Here is an 18,080-nt window from a genome sequence, read left to right as displayed (position 1 = left end):
GATTCCCCTCCTGGCTCTGTTGTCTTTCAGCCCCATGACTTTGGGCTGAAATCACCCTTGGCCTCCATTTCCTCATCTGTGAAATGGGCACAGTAACACCTACCCTGGCTGCCTCAGGGGGCTTTCGGATATGCAGGGAAACAGAAATAGACAAAAGCAAACCACGTTTATTTTGTTAACAATACTGTAATCTGGTCTGCCTGGCTGCATTAAAAAAAAAAAAAACAGAAACAAAAAAAACATAAAGGCTCTTTCCTGCAGGTCTGGGGAGGTGAGTACTGCTTCCCTGCTGACCCCCCTGGGGATTTGGGGAAGCCCAGTTTGTCTCCCAGGCTGTAAGCAGGCGAGCGGGCCCTCCGCCCTCCCCAGGGTCTGCAGGGAGCAGAGGGTGACTTGTCCCCTGCCCCACAGCCAGTAAATGGTGTAATCATGGTTTGATTATGGACTGCGGGGCTCCAAACATTAGTAATAATTGTCATCATCAGCAGTAACACGTACAGAGTGCTTCTTATGTGCACAAGCACCTCTCGGCAGGAACGTTTTATCTTCAGGGCAACCCTAAGAGTAGTTGGTGTTCCTTGTTTCTGGATGGACACAGGGAGATGCAGAGGTAACGGAGTTTGCCTGAAGCCAGGCAGCTGGTGCGCAGCAGCTTTGCTCCAGGTCTGTGACTCCCAGAGGGTGGCCGGTCCTCCTGTCACCGTTTTCAGAGTCACAGCTGCACGCCCAGCCTCACCTCCTCAGAGGACATGGGCCTAAGGGGAGAAGAGGGTGGTCATTCCCACAATCACCAGCCCCGGAAGGGAGCGCCCGACTGCAGGGATGGGGCAACGCACCAGTGTCAGGTTTCCTCAGAGCCCAAGATTTGTGGAGTCTGGGTTTGGCAAGTTGATTTAATCAGAGTGAGAGGATTTGCTTTCTTTATTCCCAGTCACCGTGGAGGGTGTCAGGATTGTGGAATTAGGAAGATAAAATTGAATCTGTAAAAATTAAGGTTAAACATCAGGAAGAAGGTTTCCTCTTGTTAAAAATTCATAAGCGATGAACCCAAGTGTCCATTGGCAGGTGAACGGATAACCCAAATGCGGTATATCTATACAATGAATATTATTCAGCCTTAAAAAAGGAAATTCTACTACTCAGCCATAAAAAAGAATGAAATAATGCCCTTTGCAGCGTTATGGATGGACCTAGAGATTATCATACTAAGTGAAGGAAGTCAGACAGAGAAAGACAAGTATCATATGATATCACTTATATGTGGAATCTAAAATACGATATAAATGAACTTAGCTATGAAACAGAAACAGACTCACAGACATAGAGAAGAGACTGGTGGTTGCCAAGGGGGTGGGGTGTGGGGCAAGGATGGATTGGGAGTTTGGGATTAGCAGATACAAACTGTTATATATAGGATGGATAACCAACAAGGTCCTACTGTATAGCACAGGGAGCTATATTCAATATCCTGTGATAAACTATAATGGAAAAGAATAGGAAAAAGAATATATATATATATATATATATATGTATAACTGAATCACTTTGCCGTACAGCAGAAACTAACACAATTGTAAATCAACTGTACTTCAATAAAAATATATTAAAAAAAAAAAAAAAAGGAAATTCGGACACATGCCACAGTGGATGAACCCTGGGGACGTGAAGTGAAATCAGCCAGCCACAAGACAAGAGATACCGTGTGATTCCACTCATACTAGGTTCCCAGAGTAGTCAAATCCACAGAGACAGAAAGGAGAGTGGCGGTCGCCAGGGGCCAGGGGAGGGGGAGAGGGAGTTGGGTGTTTAATGGGGACAGTTTCAGTTGGGGATGATGGAAAGAGTTCTGGGGATGCATGGTGGTAGCACACTCAATTGTACACTTAACCACGGTTTAAAATGGTAAATTTTATATGTATTTTACCACAATAAAAAAGGAATTCGTAGTGCTTACGATACCAGGATCTGCTTGCACAGACACAGTAGGCAGCATTATCTGTGTGCATTTATCACCATAGGCCTGGCAGTCAGCTGACCTGTGTGCGTGGAAAACGAACCCACCGGATTTCTTTAACCTCTTGAGTAATTCAGACTCAACGCTCAGCCTCACTGGCCTGTGGCCCTCAGCCTGGGCGAGAGCTGACTGAGAAATCTTAGCCCTTTTCCCCGTGTAACTACTTTTTAAAGAGCCTTGTTTTCCTAAGGCCTATAATTATGCTTGCCTCCAGGGTACCCAGGAATTTTTTTTTTTTTTTTTTAAATTAGCAAAGAGCATCCTACAAGTATCATGATTTGCGGAGGACAGGCCAAGTGCAGACAGGAGGCCGACGCACTCTGGCAACCAGGTCTCACGTGTCAGCGTCGGCATCCCGGGGGCCAGCGCACTTGGGGTCCGTAATGCATATTGAGAGCTGGAGCATTCACAGACCCACAGAGGTGTCCACCGTGGGCTGCCCACAGGACGGGGCTCGGTGGCACTTGGCCTGCCTGAGGCTGGCCACAGCCGGGAGCTGGCCCTGCCTCCACAGACAGTTCTGGGTCAGTGTCTCCAGCGTGGGGGGCCGCAGCGTCCGGAGGCCGTGCCCCGGGGCTGCGGGCGCCACACCCGGCCAAGGCCAGGATGGGCAGAAGCCTCTGTCAGCTCTGTCAGCCCTGATTTGCGGCCAAGTCTGTCATCTCCCCGAGTTCAAAGAGCGCTTAGCTGCTTGTCTTTGTCAAGAGCGCAGTTGGGGGTCTTTTATGTGAAGGATGTAGGGTTCCCGGGCTGACTTTGATTATTTATTCATCCCCCTTTGTGGGTGTGTGATAGCCGGGCACCCCGGAGCCCCCCTGTCCTGAGCGCTGCTGCTCTGAAATTCATTGAGCTTTAAAGCCCTTTGAAAAGTGCTTTTCGAGGGAGGGGAAAAGTTTTTGAAGTCCTGTTTCTCTCTCCCCTCCGCAGTGCCGACACATCTCCTGCCACCGTTCCACGCCCCCTTCCCGATTGACATGCGACACCAGGAGGGAAGGTACCATTACGAGCCTCACCCTGTCCACGGTGTGCAAGGGTAAGTTCCGCCCGCCGCCCCTGCCTCCGTCCACCTCTGTCACCCCGACGTGCGCTGACCCGTGTGAAGGGGGACTGTGGGGTGTGAACCCCAGCTCCCCTCTGGTTACCTGAGCAGGAAGCGCATCCATCTCCCACATCACGGCTTCCAAGGATGCAGGGGGTCCTGGTGTGTCCACAAGCGCCCTGAGGCTCTTCCCCCATCCAGGCAGTGGGGACGCCCTGCAGACCAAAGTCCCCATATAAGTACTGTGACTTTGGATCGACGTTGTCCCAACATAATCATTCATAGTGCCCCCCCCCACCCCTTTCATGCTCTCAAGTATCCCAGTTTGGACAGTGAATTACAGGGTAACCCTACTGATAAGGACAAGCTCAAGGTTATTCTTTGGGGCCTCTCCTACTCCCTGCTTTAAGACCCCCCAGTGAAGGCGTGTGTCCCCTGTGTGTCTCTCTCTAGACCTGTCCCTGCCCCTCTTCACTCCCACCCAGGGTCTCGGAGCCCATAGCTGATGTCACTTTTCTTGGTCTTTATGACTCCAAGACCCCTTGCTACCTCATCCATTTTGCTTCCAGGAGAGAGGCTGAATCCTTCACCCCACCCCCGGTATCTCCACTGCGCCCCACACCTGCCTCTTGACCCAGACACCCGACCTGTCCACACCAAGCTGCCGTTATGGTTCTAGCCCACCTGGACCTGGGTCTCAGCCTCTACTGCCCAACCTGCCTGGAACGGCCCCTCCTCCTGACCACCTCCTCCAGAGTCCCGAAGCCTCAGCTCAGGGGCCACCTCCTCCTGGGAGCCCACCCTGAGTGGGGGTCCTTCCCTGGATTCCTGCCACACTGTAGCATTGGAATGAGGTGTCTTCACACTCTGTCCAGTGGGCTCTGAGCTTTGCTCTGAGAGCCATCGACACCCTCCATGCATTCCACCCACTGAAGACAGACCCTGCTCCCTCTCCCAGCTCCTGCTGGAATAAAGTCAGTCAAAACTCACTGAGACCCCACTATATTCAAAGCCCTGTGCCTGAGACGGGGGCAGTTGACTCCTGTTTTGGGGCACCCGCTGCTCACCCCAGACAAAGCAAATCTGGGACTTCTGTGTGCTTTTTCAAGATGTCTTGTATGTTGCAATAATCTCAGACATATAAAAAAGTTGCAAAAATAGTGCAAAGATTTCCCGTATACCCTCACCCGGTTCCTCAAACGTTCACTTCTTACATAACCAAAGACTGGTCCAGTGCTATTAACTAGCTCATAAATCTTATCTAAATTTGGTCAGTTGCCTGTGGATGTCCTTTTTTTCCATGTTCAGGATTTAGCCCTTGCATTTAGTTGTCATAACTCCTTCGTCATCTTTAATCCAGGACATGGCTCAGTCTCTCTTGCCTTTCATGACCTTGACACTTTTTTTTTCTTTTCCATTATGGTTTATCACAGGATATTGAATATAGTTCCCTGTGCTATACAGTAGGACCTTGTTGTTTATCCATTCTCTAGATACTGGTTTGCATCTGCTAACCCCAAACTCCCACTCCATCCTTCCCCACCCCCTCCCCTTTGGCAACCACAAGTCTGTTCTCTGTCTGTGAGTCTGTTTCTGTGTCATAGATAAGTTCATTTGTGTCGTATTTTAGATTCCACATATAAGTGATATCATATGGTGTTTGTCTTTCTCTGTTTGACTTACTTCACTCAGTATGACAATCTCTTGGTCCATCCATGTTGCTGCAAATGGCACTATTTCATTCTTTTTTATGGCTGAGTAGTATTCCATTGTATGTATGTATCACATCTTCTTTATCCATTCATCTGTTGATGGATACTTAGGTTGCTTCCATGTCTCGGCTGTTGTAACCAGTGCTGCTATGAACATTGGGGTGCATATTAGAGTTTTGTCCGGATATATGCCCAGGAGTGGGATTGCTGGATCATATGGCAACTCTGTTTTCAGTTTTTTGAGGAACCGCCATGCTGTTCTTTGAAGTGGCTGCACAAATTTACATATCACCTTGACACTTGAAGAGGAAAGGCCAGTTACTGTATAAAATGTCCTCGATTTGGGTTTGCCTGGTGTTGCCTCCTGATAAATTCAGATGATGCATTGGGGGGATACTCCCATAGAAGTGGTGCTGTGCCCTCCTAGTGCTTCGTGTTGGGGCCCATGACGACCATACTTCTCATCCCTGGAGATGGCTAACTTTGATCGTTTGCTTACGGTGACGTCTGCTGGGTTTCTCCACTTTAAAGTTCATCCCTTTGTAATTACAAGTCCCTTGTGGGACAATACTTGGGTAATATGTAAATTCCTATTTCTCATATTTTCACCCACTCACTTGAACATCCATTGATGATTCTTGCCAAAAACAGTAACGTCTAGTATTTGCTAAATGGTAATTTTCTATTTCCGTGATTCCTTCCACATTTATCGATTGGAATTCTACTGTAGGAAGAGCTGTCCCTTCTCCCCCATTTCTCTGTTTATTTGATCATTTATCTGTGTCAAATCAATGTGTGGATATTTGTCCTCTTCTGTGAGTTATACTCTATTGCTGTCACTATTTATTGTGTTGTTCAAACTGTCCCAGATTTGTGCGTTGGGAGTCCCTTCAAGTTGTCCCCTGTGTCATGTTGGGATCTTTGCGTTTTATTTTGGTGCATGTAGCTGGTTCTCACTTGACTAGGGCCTGCTGCTGATAGGCCTGTGTCCCCCCTGGTGGACGGTGGGGCCGTTTCAGCCCTCTGCCCACCTCCCACGCTTCTCCAGCTGCAGGTGGCTGAGACCACAGCTCAGGCGGCTTCTGGAAGGTGCGTACTCTTAGAGCTGGTGGATCACCCCAAAATTGCTCAGTTGGTGGCATCTGAGAATCCTATGACTATCAAGGGAACTGAGTCCCTTTCCAGGAGGGGGTTGGAGTGGCTGATTTTCTGCTCTTGAGAACTGTTTGGCTGGTTCCGTGACACAGATCCTGGGCACGGCAGGCCTGCAGCGAAGTGCTCCCCGCGAGGGGCCCTGTGCTGGTCAGAGACATGCGCACTGCTGAGAGCTCCCTGGGGAGCGTGCAGGCAGGTGTGCGTCCCTGCAGGGGAGCATCCTGGCTCCCATGTCCCCGCATACCTAGGGGCAACGACAGAGATGTAAGAAGACGTCACCATTGAAGACTGCCGTTTCTCGAAATAACTCTGACCTTGTGGACAGACTCTGCTGTAAACACTTCCTGTGTTCATCTTACTTAATCCTCTCAACCCTAAAAGATGTGCATTTCATGTCAGCCCCATGTTACAGATGAAGGAACTGAGGCAGCACAGAGAGGTTAAATAATTCATCCTTAGGGCCTCCACTGAGGGAGTGAGAGAGTTTGAAATCTAATTACCGCCTCCTGAGCCCCGGCCCTCGGCCGCATGCTGGCCTCGCTCTTGGGAGCACGTGTATGACCACAGGTCGCCTGCACGGGTCCAGACGATTCCTTCTTGAAAGCTCACCTAGCCCTTTGCTAGGGCACTGCCCCCAAACCTCTGGACCAGCCGCCTCCCCAGGGAGCCTGCTGGCAATGCAGAGGCTCAGGCCCCAGCCCAGACTTGCTGAGTCAGACTTGCTGAGACTCTAGGATGGGCCCACCGTTTGTTTTTTATTTTTTTTGGTTTTTTAAATAAATTTATTTATTTATTTTTGGCGGCGTTGGGTCTTCGTTGCTGCATGCGGGCTTTCTCTAGTTGTGGCGAGCAGGGGCTACTCTTCGTTGCGGTGCACGGGCTTCTCATTGCGGTGGCTTCTCTCGCTGCAGAGCACGGGCTCTAGGCGTGCGGGCTTCAGTAGTTGTGGCCCGTGGGCTCAGTAGTTGCGGCTCGTGGGCTCTAGAGCACAGGCTCAGTAGTTGTGGCGCACGGGCTTAGTTGCTCCGTGGCATGTGGGATCTTCCCGGACCAGGGATCGAACCCGTGTCCCCTGCATTGGCAGGCGGATTCTCAACCACTGCGCCACCAGGGAAGCCCTCACCGTGTGTTTTTAACACACATTACAGGCTTGAGATGCTCCGGCTGCAGGCAGGACCTTGGCACTGAGTCAGGGGCCCTCAGTACTGTCACTCCCCGGGCTAGTAGAGAGCTGTGGCCGGGAGGTGGACCGCCCCGAGTTTTCTCCAGGCTCTGCCATTCCCCAGGTCAGGATTGGACACAGGCCCTGTCCCGTCCCGGGGCCTGCTTCCCTCCTGGCCAGTGAGGGACAGAGAATGGGTGGGGCACCCAGAGAAGCAGGAAGTAGAGGTGGCAGGCAGCAGGGGAGGGCTGCGGGCCTGTGGAAATGGCCTTGTCACTCACTGGCCTGGATGGCTCTTTACTTGTAGGGCTGTTTCCTGCTGCTGTAACTGCCTGTCTCCAACTTGGTGGCTTAAAACGATGCAGATGTACCCTCCGAGAGCTGTGGGGGACAGAAGTCAGAAGTCAGTCTTCTGGGCCTAAAATCAAGGTGTTGGCAGGGCTGGTTTCCTCCTGGAAGCTTCCGGCTCCTGGAGAGAATCCATTTCCTTGACTTTTGCAGCTTCTGGAGGCTGCCTGCGCTCCTTGGCCCGTGATCCCTGCCCCTCACCACACCGCCTTTTTGCCTCCCGCTTCTTTCTCACATCACCTTCTTCCTCATCTGCAGGAGTTTTCTCCCTCTGCCTCTCTTATGAGGATGGCAGTGATTGCTTTTAGGGCCCTGAAATCCAGGACCCCCTTCTTGTCTCACAATCATTAACTCAATTTCATCTACAAAGTCCCTTTTCCCATAGAAGGTGGCATTCAGGGGTTCCTGGATTAGAACACGGACATCTCTGCGTGTCATTATTCGGCTCATTTGTGATCACCAAGCCCCAGTGCTAAGTCTGGCATCACCCAGCAGAAGACAATAAAAGGTGTCAATCATCTGTGCAGGGCCTGCAGGGGCCAGGCTCTGCACTGCAGCCTGGTTGTGCGCTATTAGGTGACCCTCGTGACAGCCCCGGGAAATGGGGCTGTAGTATGCATCTTACCGATGCAGAGGCTGAGGCCCAGAGGGGTGCACCGACTCTCCCAGGTCACCCTTGCACGGTGGGCCTGCTTGCTTCCGCTCCAGGGTTGAGGGGCCCAGCACCCCAGCCCCCCCACCCCCCAAAGCCCGCCTCTGGCTGGGGTGCGCTCCCAGCAACTCACTCTACGTTATCCTGGAGGCCGTTGGCTCCTGCCCAGGCCACAGGGGGGACACAGCACGTGTTCAGGGCTAACCTCGGGCCCTGGAAAGCCCACCCCTTCATCCCCCCAGGTGGGTGCCCCAGGTGGGAAACAGGATAAAGCCTGGGAGGAAAACGGGCCCCCTGGCTGTGGCTTCGGTGATCAGTGTTGTCGGAGCCTGGCGCAGAGCCCGATCCCTCAAGCCCCTGCTGTAGCCGCTCCTCCTCTGGCGCAGAGCCCGATCCCTCAAGCCCCTGCTGTAGCCGCTCCTCCTCGCCGGCGCCAAACGCGTCTAATCACGCAGACGTTGCGCAGCAAATGACGTGCGGTGTCGTCTCCCGTCCTGTCGCCAGAGCCTCTGCGGCTGCTCAGCGCCCGGGACCACTGCCCATTGGCTCGCCTGGCCGCGGTGGGCGTGGCCCCGGGCGGAGCGCTCCGCCCCCGGCCCTGCCAGGCCACCTGGGCTTGAACCCCAGCGCTGGACGCACCAGCCTTGGGATGTGACTACCTGACCAGCCTGAACGAATGAACCTGTTTTCTCATCTGTAAAAGCGCGTGATAATAGTACCTACCCCATCTACTGAGTTATTTGGAAAATTAAATGGGGTAATACGAAGAGCGCATTTAGAACAGTTTGGAAACATGCAGTAGATGTTAAGGAGGATTGTGATTACTGTCGTTATTAGAGATGGAGGTTCATTGTGGCAGAAGCAGGCCATGGCGTGACCTTGGAAGAGGATGCTGTCTGGGGGCCGTGCCATGGGAAGGTGGAGAATGGGGATGGCGGGAGGAGGGGTCCTTTTTCCCCCCAGTTGAGGAATTTGGACTTTACCCTTTTGGCAGCCAGGAGCAGGGGGAGTGGACCGGTTCATTTTCAGGGTAACCATAGGAGCTGTTGGAGAAGTGGGGGGCATGGGAAGGACACCGGCTACAGCTGTCACTGTGGTTGGGACAGAGGAGGAGCCGGGCCAGGGCTGCCCGCACACCGGCCCAAACAGGCAGCTACACGTGGGAGGAGCAGGCGGTGGGTCCAGGGTGTGGAAACCCACCCCGTGCCGCCCATCTGGACGGCTCCCTATTAGACACCCGCCCCCCAGCCCTCTCCAGAGCTACCGTCCTGGAAGTGCAAACCCACCACCGGCCTTGCATGGCTTACTAACGCTCAGATGGTTCCAGAAGGGTAAATGACACGGGACTCGTGGAGCGGCACCTGCCACCTGCATAAATCACAGGTGGTGGGGAGACAGATGGTTGGGGGATGATCTTGCTGGTCAGGTGTGGTTTTCCCGTGACCCTGCCCCCCCCGTGGGGACGTGCTCCTGAGTCTCTGAGAGTCCGATCTCAAGGGCGGGGGAGAGTCCCGCAGTCTCTCCATCACCTGGTAACCGCTAGCAGGGAACAGCTCTTTGGATCCCCTCCTGCCCCTGCCCCTTGGAAGCAGGCTCAGCAGGGAACGTGGGGACCAAGGCTGAGGCGGGGCACGGCAAGGCCCTCAGCTGGAGCCCCCCTACCTCCTTGGTGTGTGCGGGAGTCAGGGCTGCCTTGGGCCGGGACCAACTCACGTGTTTGCAGGGAGGGTAGAAGCTTGTGTTCCTGGTGCAGGAGACTGGGTAGGTCCTCAACTCCTCACCCTGCTTGTGAGGTCCTTCCCATCCGAGCCCTGCCCTGGGGCTTCAGAGAGGACCAGTTCCAACTGCTCGCAGCCCAGAAGAGTTAGAGACACCAGCTCGTGGAGCAGTTCTCAAACCTGGCTGAAAATCTGAACTAGGATGTGTCTGAAAGATGCACACTCCTAGGCCCCGACCCCAGAAGTTCTGGCTCTTTCAGGCTAAGGTGAGGCCTGGGAATACGCCTGTTTATAGACACCCACAGGCCAGAGTTAGGGGCCACCCTGCTAATTTTATACCCAAGAAAGCGGGCCCAGAGCTGTGATTTGGTTGTCCAGAGTCAGAGCTAGCAGGCTTTTAGGCCTTTTCTCTCCATGATAACCACTCTACAGTATGGGTGTTAAACATCCCCTGGTTCCTCCCCATCACCCACTCACGAGTTGACCTAAGTCTCTTCATATTCCCAGTCTGCGGAAGGAGGTGCGCATGCTGGAGGGGGGTGGGGGAGAAGGGGATGGACACAGCATCTCAACCATAGGGAGGACAGTCCCCCGCCGCTCTCCACTTGCCGGTCTCCATACCTGACCTCTGACATCCACGACCCCCAGCACCTGCCTGGATTCTGGACCTGAAGATCACCCGATCCTGAGCTGTAATTGGTGAGCAGTGCTCCAGCCGTCGCAGCCAAGGCCACCCTGCACGGAGAAGGAAGGGGGCAGGGCTCTTGCTAGGGACAGATGGCTCCGGGACTTAGCCATCAGTTCTTGGAAAGTCCACACGTACTTTAAAGTCCCGGGGGCTTCCCTGGTGGTGCAGTGGTTGAGAATCTGCCTGCCAATGCAGGGGACATGGGTTCGAGCCCTGGTCTGGGAAGATCCCACGTGCCGCGGAGCAACTGGGCCCGTGAGCCACAACTACTGAGCCTGCGCGTCTGGAGCCTGTGCTCCGCAACGAGAGGCCGCGATAGTGAGAGGCCCGCGCATCGCGATGAAGAGTGGCCCCCGCTTGCCGCAACTAGAGAAAGCCCTCGCACAGAAACGAAGACCCAACACAGCCAAAAATAAATAAACAAACCAACAAATAAATAAATAAATAAAATTAAAAAAAATAATAAAGTCCTGGGTACTTTAAGGAGTGCCAGCTGGTGGGTGTGAAGGCCTCTGCTTCCCACCATCTTCTGGCCACTCCGTCACGCGTGTCCACTGCCCACCCCCACCCCCACCAGAGCTGTGCCGGACGGCCGGACCCTGCCTCGTCCTGGCGACTGCGTATCAGTGGGGATGGTCCTCCCCGCTTCCCTCCAGAAGGTAGTTTCTTGGCTGTTGCTGGCTGAGCTCACGAACGGTCAGGTCTGGGGGGATTTGAAGATGGCTTTTGCCAAGGTCAGTGTTCCATCAGGACGGCACCGGCTCGTTGTGAGAGTACTAAACACGCAGTCAGCTCGGCTTGCGACTCACCTGCGTTGCCCCGGGCCCCTGACAGCTCTGTCCTCAGCCAGCCACCGAGGGGGGCAGAAAGATACGTGAAGATTTTCTTCTTGATTCTTGGCCCAGCATGCCAGGTTCACGGTTCAGAGAGGACCGGCTTTGTTTGTGTTTCGAGAAGACCGTTCTCTGCCCTCTGCAAATGTGCGTGCTTTTGCCAAGCGACAGATGGAAGAAAGGAGGAAACTTCCAAAGGGCATGTCCGCCTGGATCCCGGGCCAAGATGCTGGGCGGGCTCCCGGTCGCAGGGAGCGCTCCTTAAAAGCCACGTGGCTGACCGCATCTTCAGAGGAACTGCCCGGCAGGTGGACACGGAGTCCAGAAAAGCCCAGGACTACGCAGTTGTAGGGCAGCTCGCCCTCCTCCCTCGGCTGTCTGAGGGCCGAGTGACAGACAGATGTGGAGCCTTGGCTCCCGGTGATGGGCGTGGCCCTCAGAGAGACCTCCAGGCAGGTCCCTTCCTGTCTCTGGGTGGCAGGATGCTGGGCTCAGGCTAACTGAGACACAGCCACAGCAGCCTGTGTCCAGCCCTCTGGATTATGTCACCCGACCCTCATCAGCACCACATAGAAAGGCAGCATGTCACTGCCGCTGGATATGTGGGGAAGCTGAGGCACGGCGAGGGTGACCGCTGTCTCCAGGGACATTCTGCTAGTAAGTAGCACAGCGGGGACTTGAACCCGGGCAGCTTGACCCTAGAGGGCTCTTCTCCGCCCTGACCCCTCTGCAGAAGCCTCTCTCCTCTGAGAGCTTCAGATCGCCAGCTCCAGGATCGTGCTCGGCGGCGTGGGTCGGACAGCTCATTTATGATGGAATCCGCCCGTAAAAGTTTAACGAGGAGCGTGTCTGATAAGGCGGCCCGCTCTTTGATCTTTGCTGAACGCCGGCCCTCGCAGAAGGGTTGCTGCTTGACTCTGGGCTTTGCAGAGAGCAAAGTGTGGTCAGCCGAGGGCAGGAGGGGCTCCGGGAGTGAAGCAAATCTTGATGTGCAGAAATGAGGCGGGCCTACCGCAGGGGAGGGTGCACAGAGCAGGCGTGGGGAGGCACTGCCCGGTGGAAAGGTCCTGCAGGGTTGAGAGGTGATCTTCCTGGTTCCCCTCCGGACCCGCTGGGCCCCCGTCATCTTGGGCAGTTCCCATCCCACACCCCCAGGATGTAGGAGAACAGGGTGGGGCCAGAGTTCAAGTCCTATGCCATCTATATACCCTTGACATCCTTGGGCGGGCTGTTAACCTCCAGAGCCTCGGTTTCCCCGTCTCTAAAATGGAGACAAAACAGTAGCCCACGTGGGGCGCTTGTGAGAATTAAGTGAGTGAGTGAGTATAAAGCACAGAGGACAGGTCCTGGTGCCCAGTGGTTGCTGGACAATGGCTTGCTCTTTCCACTCTCCTGTTGACACCAGAAGGAAACCCACATTTCATTCCAGGCACTCTGCTGGGTGCTGGGCAGATGATATTATATCCAGTCCTCTCAGTGCCCCGTAAGGTGGGTGATATTCTCCCCCATTCATAGAGCAGAAAATTGGAGGTTTCCGGAATTTAAGGGCTTGCCAAGATCACTCAGCCAGAAAGTGAGATCTGACCCTCAAGCCTGAGCTCTTCTCTATGCTGTGATTATCCTCGGAGAGGAAGAGGCATCTCATTGTAGGTCTTAGGGCTACGGTTATCTTTGCTGTTATCTTTGCTGTAATCAATCCAAAGGAATTGATCACTAACACTAAAATTTCAGGTGTTGGTGGACAGATTGGCCTTTGAGGGTGGGGGGGTCTTTTCCCACTGTCCGCGTCCGTGTCGTTCACTCCGGGTGGAAGCTGCTGCTCGTGCCCAGAATGCATCCGTTTATTGAGCCTAATTCATTCTTGCTGGATTTATCTGTGTCCCAAGTGCTATCACTCGGGGTCACTCCTGCCAGCCTTGGTCCACACTGGTTGAGAGAATTCGTGAGCAGTGCTCTGCCCCTGAGTCCTGTTGCAGCCATTCTCCAAGCCTCCATCACTGCAGCCAGCATCGCTGTACCAATTATGTGCCGTGGGGCCCACGGGGAAGAAATATGTCCGGCACCATGTGAGTCCCTTCCTTCATCTTCCTCTTCCAGGAGCTGTATTTCTGAAATGTGAACTTGACCTGTCCCACATAAGCAAAGTAGCGTTTACTTGTTGCTTCACTCAGTGGGGAAGTTCTTAGCACTTGTTCATTTCATGACACTCACCCAGTGCCTGTGATGTGCCAGCCTTGCACCAGGGATACGGTCCAAGGAGGTGCAGTCTGGGTACTCACAGCCATCTCATGGCCTGAGAGGGGGAGGGGGGGAAATCGAGCAGTTACAGAGTGGTGTGCAGGTGGGAGAGGAGGGGTCGGGCGAACCCAGAGCACCAGGAAACCAGGAGCGGAAAGCATTTGTCAGCAGGAAGGCACGGAGGCCTGCCTCTGCCCATCCCACTGCTAGCCCCAGAGTTGCCCTTGTTCCAGTAAGGGGCCTCGACTCCCGGGCCCTTTTCAAATCACACACTAATGGACTCCGAAGCTGGGTAGAAATTGACAGCCCACCCACCTCTAAGAAGACGAGATGTCTTATCTAAACTATTTGGGATTATCCATCTCGATTTGACAGCCATCCAGGAAAGGAAATTCCACACACCCCCGTTGGCTGGCCAGGCCAGAGTGGAAGAATTCTCACCGTGGAGGAGTTTCCCTGCATGTAGCCCACCCTCCGCCCAGGCCTGTTCTCCTTGCTTAAGCCCAGACCCCTAGGGAAGCCTAACGAAGCCCCTCCCCCAACCCCAAGACCAAGTGTCTCACTCCCATCTGTGGCTCCCCCTCCAGCCCCCTGCATTTGCCCTGTGATGGGACCGTCCCCATAAAGCCGTGACTTTCTGGAAGATTCTGCTCAGCTGTGCTCAGCCAAGGGTGGCTCCTCTTACAGATGCAGGACCCACATACCCAGAGGCTAACTCACACCTCAGGTACCTGGGCGGGGGATGGCTAATAATCGCCCGGCTCCCCAGACAGGTGGATGGAGCCCACCACCTCCCCCTCCACCCCCCAGCTCTGCACAAGTCATCACTTTGCTAGGAGAAAAGTGTCCTTGATAACTTACTCTTGTTTCTTCTGCGTTTTGGGGTTTGTATGTTTGAAAAAACTGATCACCTTCCCAAACTTGTGCTCCGAGGAGAAGAAAGTGTAATAAAGGGTGGGTGACTGAATTAACCCCCGTTGCCTGTGTGGCTAGAGCTTAACCAAGTCCATCTGTATGGCCTCCTTTGTAGGTGCAATTTTATAACCTAATTTCCCTACCAAAACATCAGTGTTTACTTAGTAAGAAATCTGCTCTTCATCAGCTGAACACAGTGATTTCTTTATTATGGGTCTGCCCTGCTCGGGGAGTGACAGCTGAGAGCTGGCGCTCAGCTAGGTCTGGCGGAACGTGCATGTCTGGGATGGGAACGGGGTGAGCGGAGGGTCGGAAGGATTGCATATGTATACAGATGTGTGTCGGTCGCAGAGCAGGGTTAGGGTTAGAGTTATGCTCTGGGGCTGGCTGGGAGGGAACCTGGCAGCAGAGAGATGGAGCGGCCAAGATGAGCCCACTGGGTGACCCCGGAGACAATCACTGGACCCTCAAACCCTTCTAGCAGCCCACACAGGTTCTCCACGACAGCCCTGCGGTCTCTCCACTCCCCACCCCAGAACCCCCGTCCGCTCGGCCAACTTCTAACCAGAGGCCAGCTTCTACCCAGCCATCCTTTTTAAAAATCTCATCTTATTACACTGAAGACGTACAAAAGGATAGTAAAAGCATGGTTACGATGTAAAGAGTATTAATGACCATTGTCCCCTGCTCTGCCCGAGAACGGGGGATGTGCCAGCACCTTTGAGGCCCCGTGTGGCCCTCCAGGGTCCTGCCCCGGGGCTCCCCCTCCACCACCCTCTGGGACTTGGCGTTATCACCCCCTGCGTCTGTAACAGTTGTACCTGATGTCTGACTCTTGTAATAATACATTGTTTGGGTTTGCTCTGTGTGCTTTATATACAGCCATCGCCGTGTTGTATATAAATAGAGCAATTCTATTCTATATAAATAGAATCATTGCAGATGGATTCTTGGGGAACCTGGTTTTCACGGGTCATGGAATGTTCCAGGGAGTCATCCCATTGGTGCGTAGGGCTCTTAATTCGTTAATTCTCACTGCTCTGAAGCAGTCTGGACTGACAGGCACCTGGGATGCGTCTGTGCTTTTGCTATTTTGAACATCGTTGCAGTGAAAGCTCTAGCACCATCCTCCAGGCCTCACGTACCACCCATTCCTTAGAATAAATGTGTGTTTGAGAGCGAAATTGCTGAGTCATGGTGTAGCCACGTTTTAACCCTCCTCGATGTTGCCAGACTTTTTGCCGAGCCTCTCCCACCAGCAGTGTTTGAGGGCTCAGCGTGCTCCGCATCCTTGTTATCAGGGTGATGTCATCCACATTTTAATTTTTGCTTAAATGACATCTCCTGTGATTCAATTTTTTTATTTCCTATATCACTAATGATGCTGACTACATTCTTTCATATGTTTCTTGGCCAATAATGTTTCCTGCTCGTGAAATGCCTGTTCAGCTATTTTGCCCATTTTTCTATGGAGTTGTCTTTTTCCTATTGATTTGACTAAGCTTTTTATATATTAAGGCTACTCATTTTGTGGTTGGTTATCTCTGGTGCAAATATCCTCTCCCAATCTGTGCCCACTCTCTTTGCTCCCATGATGAAGTGTCTGGGTGACGGGAAGTGCCTGTTAAAACCCGGCTCAGGTTACCAACATTTGCTTCATGGTTTTCCCCACATGTTCTCCCCCCACCCAGCTGTCTGGTCTGACCTTCAGCCCTAGGACTCTGCTACCTATTCCCCGATTTGACCCGCCCTTTTTTCAGCTATTCTCCTGTCTCAAAACACCAAGCCTGCACCACTCACTGCCTCCTTTCCATTCCCCTGTGAGAGTCGAGGCCCAGCTCAGATGCCACCTCCTGCGGGAAGCCTTCTCAGATTGCCCCAGCAGAGTGAATGAATCCTTTCCTTCCCACCCCTCTTTCTGCTCCAGCACCTGTATACTGTTTGTAGGCTGCAGTCAGTGTCCACGCTCCCTCCCTGATCCCAGAGGTCCCAGCATGGTGATTTTGTTTCATTGAAGTATAGTTGATTTACAATATTGTGTTAGTTTCATGTGTACAGCAAAGTGATTCGGTTACATATATGTCTTTTTCAGATTATTTTCCATTATAGGTTATTACAAGATATTGAATATAGTTCCCTGTGTATGCGGCAGGACCTTGTTGTTTATCTGTTTTATGTATATTAGCGTGTATCTGTTAATCCCGAATTCCTAATTTATCCCCCACCCCCACCTTTCTCCTTTGGTAACCATAAGTTTGTTTTCTATGTCTATGAGTCTGTTTCTGTTTTGTAGGTAAGTTCATTTGTATCATTTTTTTAGATTCCACATATAAGCAAAATCATATGGTATTTGTCTTTCCCTGTCTGACTTACTTCACTTAGTATGATCATTTCTAGGTCCGTCATGTTGCTGCAATTGGCCTTATTTCATTCTTTTTTATGGCTGAGTAATATTCCATTGTATATATGTGACACATCTTCTTTATCCATTCATCCGTCAATGGATATTTAGGTTGCTTCCATGTCTTGGCTCTTGTACACAGTCCAGCGTTTGTGATTTTGCAGGGGTGTCTTTTTCCCAACAGCTTGTCATCACCGCAGCCTCATGGGCGCTCATGCCCTTTGCTGAGATCTGTGCGTGGGAGGGGGGTTCGAGGCAGGGGAATGTCAGGGTTGACCAGACGCCCCTGGTTCAGCACGTGTCAGTCAGGCGGGCAGCCACCTGCCCCACTTCCTGGGGGCGGGGTCCTGGCCGAGTCTTCCTCCGACCTCCAGCTCCCCGCCCAACATCGTCAGGGGCCCATACTCTGAGGCTGGCAGAGGGAATGATGCGTGACCACAGGAACAAAGTCAGTGAGTGGCCGGCTGCTTTGGTCCAGCTCCTGTTTACAGGTGTCCTTCTTGCTGGTTTTCAGAGCCTCCCCACGTGGACAGGTGCAGCCCAGGTGCACCAGAGTGTGCAGGTTGGTCTCTGATTTGGGGAGAGGCAATTCTCCAGTGATTTCCAAGAGAATTCACTGCACCTCTCTTTACAGTTGCAACCCCCCTTAGTATATTTTGTAAAGGACTTGATTTTTGGAACTTTTAAAATTAATGTATGAAAAAGGTGGTAAGCAACCTTGCCGAGGTACAGTTTCATATACAAAAAAAAAAGGAGACAAGCAAGGAACAACAAAGCCAACAAACAAAAGCCTTGAAGAGGGGACTTCCCTGGTGGTGCAGTAGTTAGGAATCCGCCTGCCAATGCAGGGCACACGGGTTTGAGCCCTGGTCCGGGAAGATCCCACATGCTGCAGAGCAACTAAGCCCGTGTGCCACAACTATTGAGCCTGTGGTCTAGAGCCCGCGAGCCACAACTACTGAGCCAGCGTGCCACAGCTATAGAATCCCACGTGCCTAGAGCCCGTGCTCCACAAGAGAAGCCACTGCCATGAGAAGCCCGCGCACCACAACGAAGAGTAGCTCCCGCTCTCCACAACTAGAGAAAGCCTGCGTGCAGCAACAAAGACCCAACGCAGCCAGAAATAAATAAATAAATTTATTTTTTTTAAAAAGCCTTGGAGAGGAGATTGAACTCCACCCAGTCGGGCGCCATGGAGCTCTGTT

General features: G+C 52.8%; 1 protein-coding gene across 1 annotated transcript in view; it reads left to right on the top strand.

Annotated features, from left to right (window-relative positions):
- GLI2 (GLI family zinc finger 2) overlaps positions 1 to 18,080 on the top strand; it is a 248,343-nt gene that overhangs the window by 181,282 nt on the left and 48,981 nt on the right. Inside the window, exon 3 of the mRNA XM_068545373.1 lies at positions 2,942 to 3,047. Within this exon, the coding sequence (XP_068401474.1) occupies positions 2,942 to 3,047 (106 nt within the window). The remainder of the gene's footprint in view (positions 1 to 2,941; positions 3,048 to 18,080) is intronic.

This window comes from Eschrichtius robustus, chromosome 5 (assembly GCF_028021215.1).
Source record: "Eschrichtius robustus isolate mEscRob2 chromosome 5, mEscRob2.pri, whole genome shotgun sequence".
Taxonomy (NCBI): Eukaryota; Metazoa; Chordata; class Mammalia; order Artiodactyla; family Eschrichtiidae; genus Eschrichtius; species Eschrichtius robustus.
The sequence above is the reverse complement of the archived record's forward strand: the minus strand, read 5'-3'. Positions and strand labels throughout refer to the sequence as shown.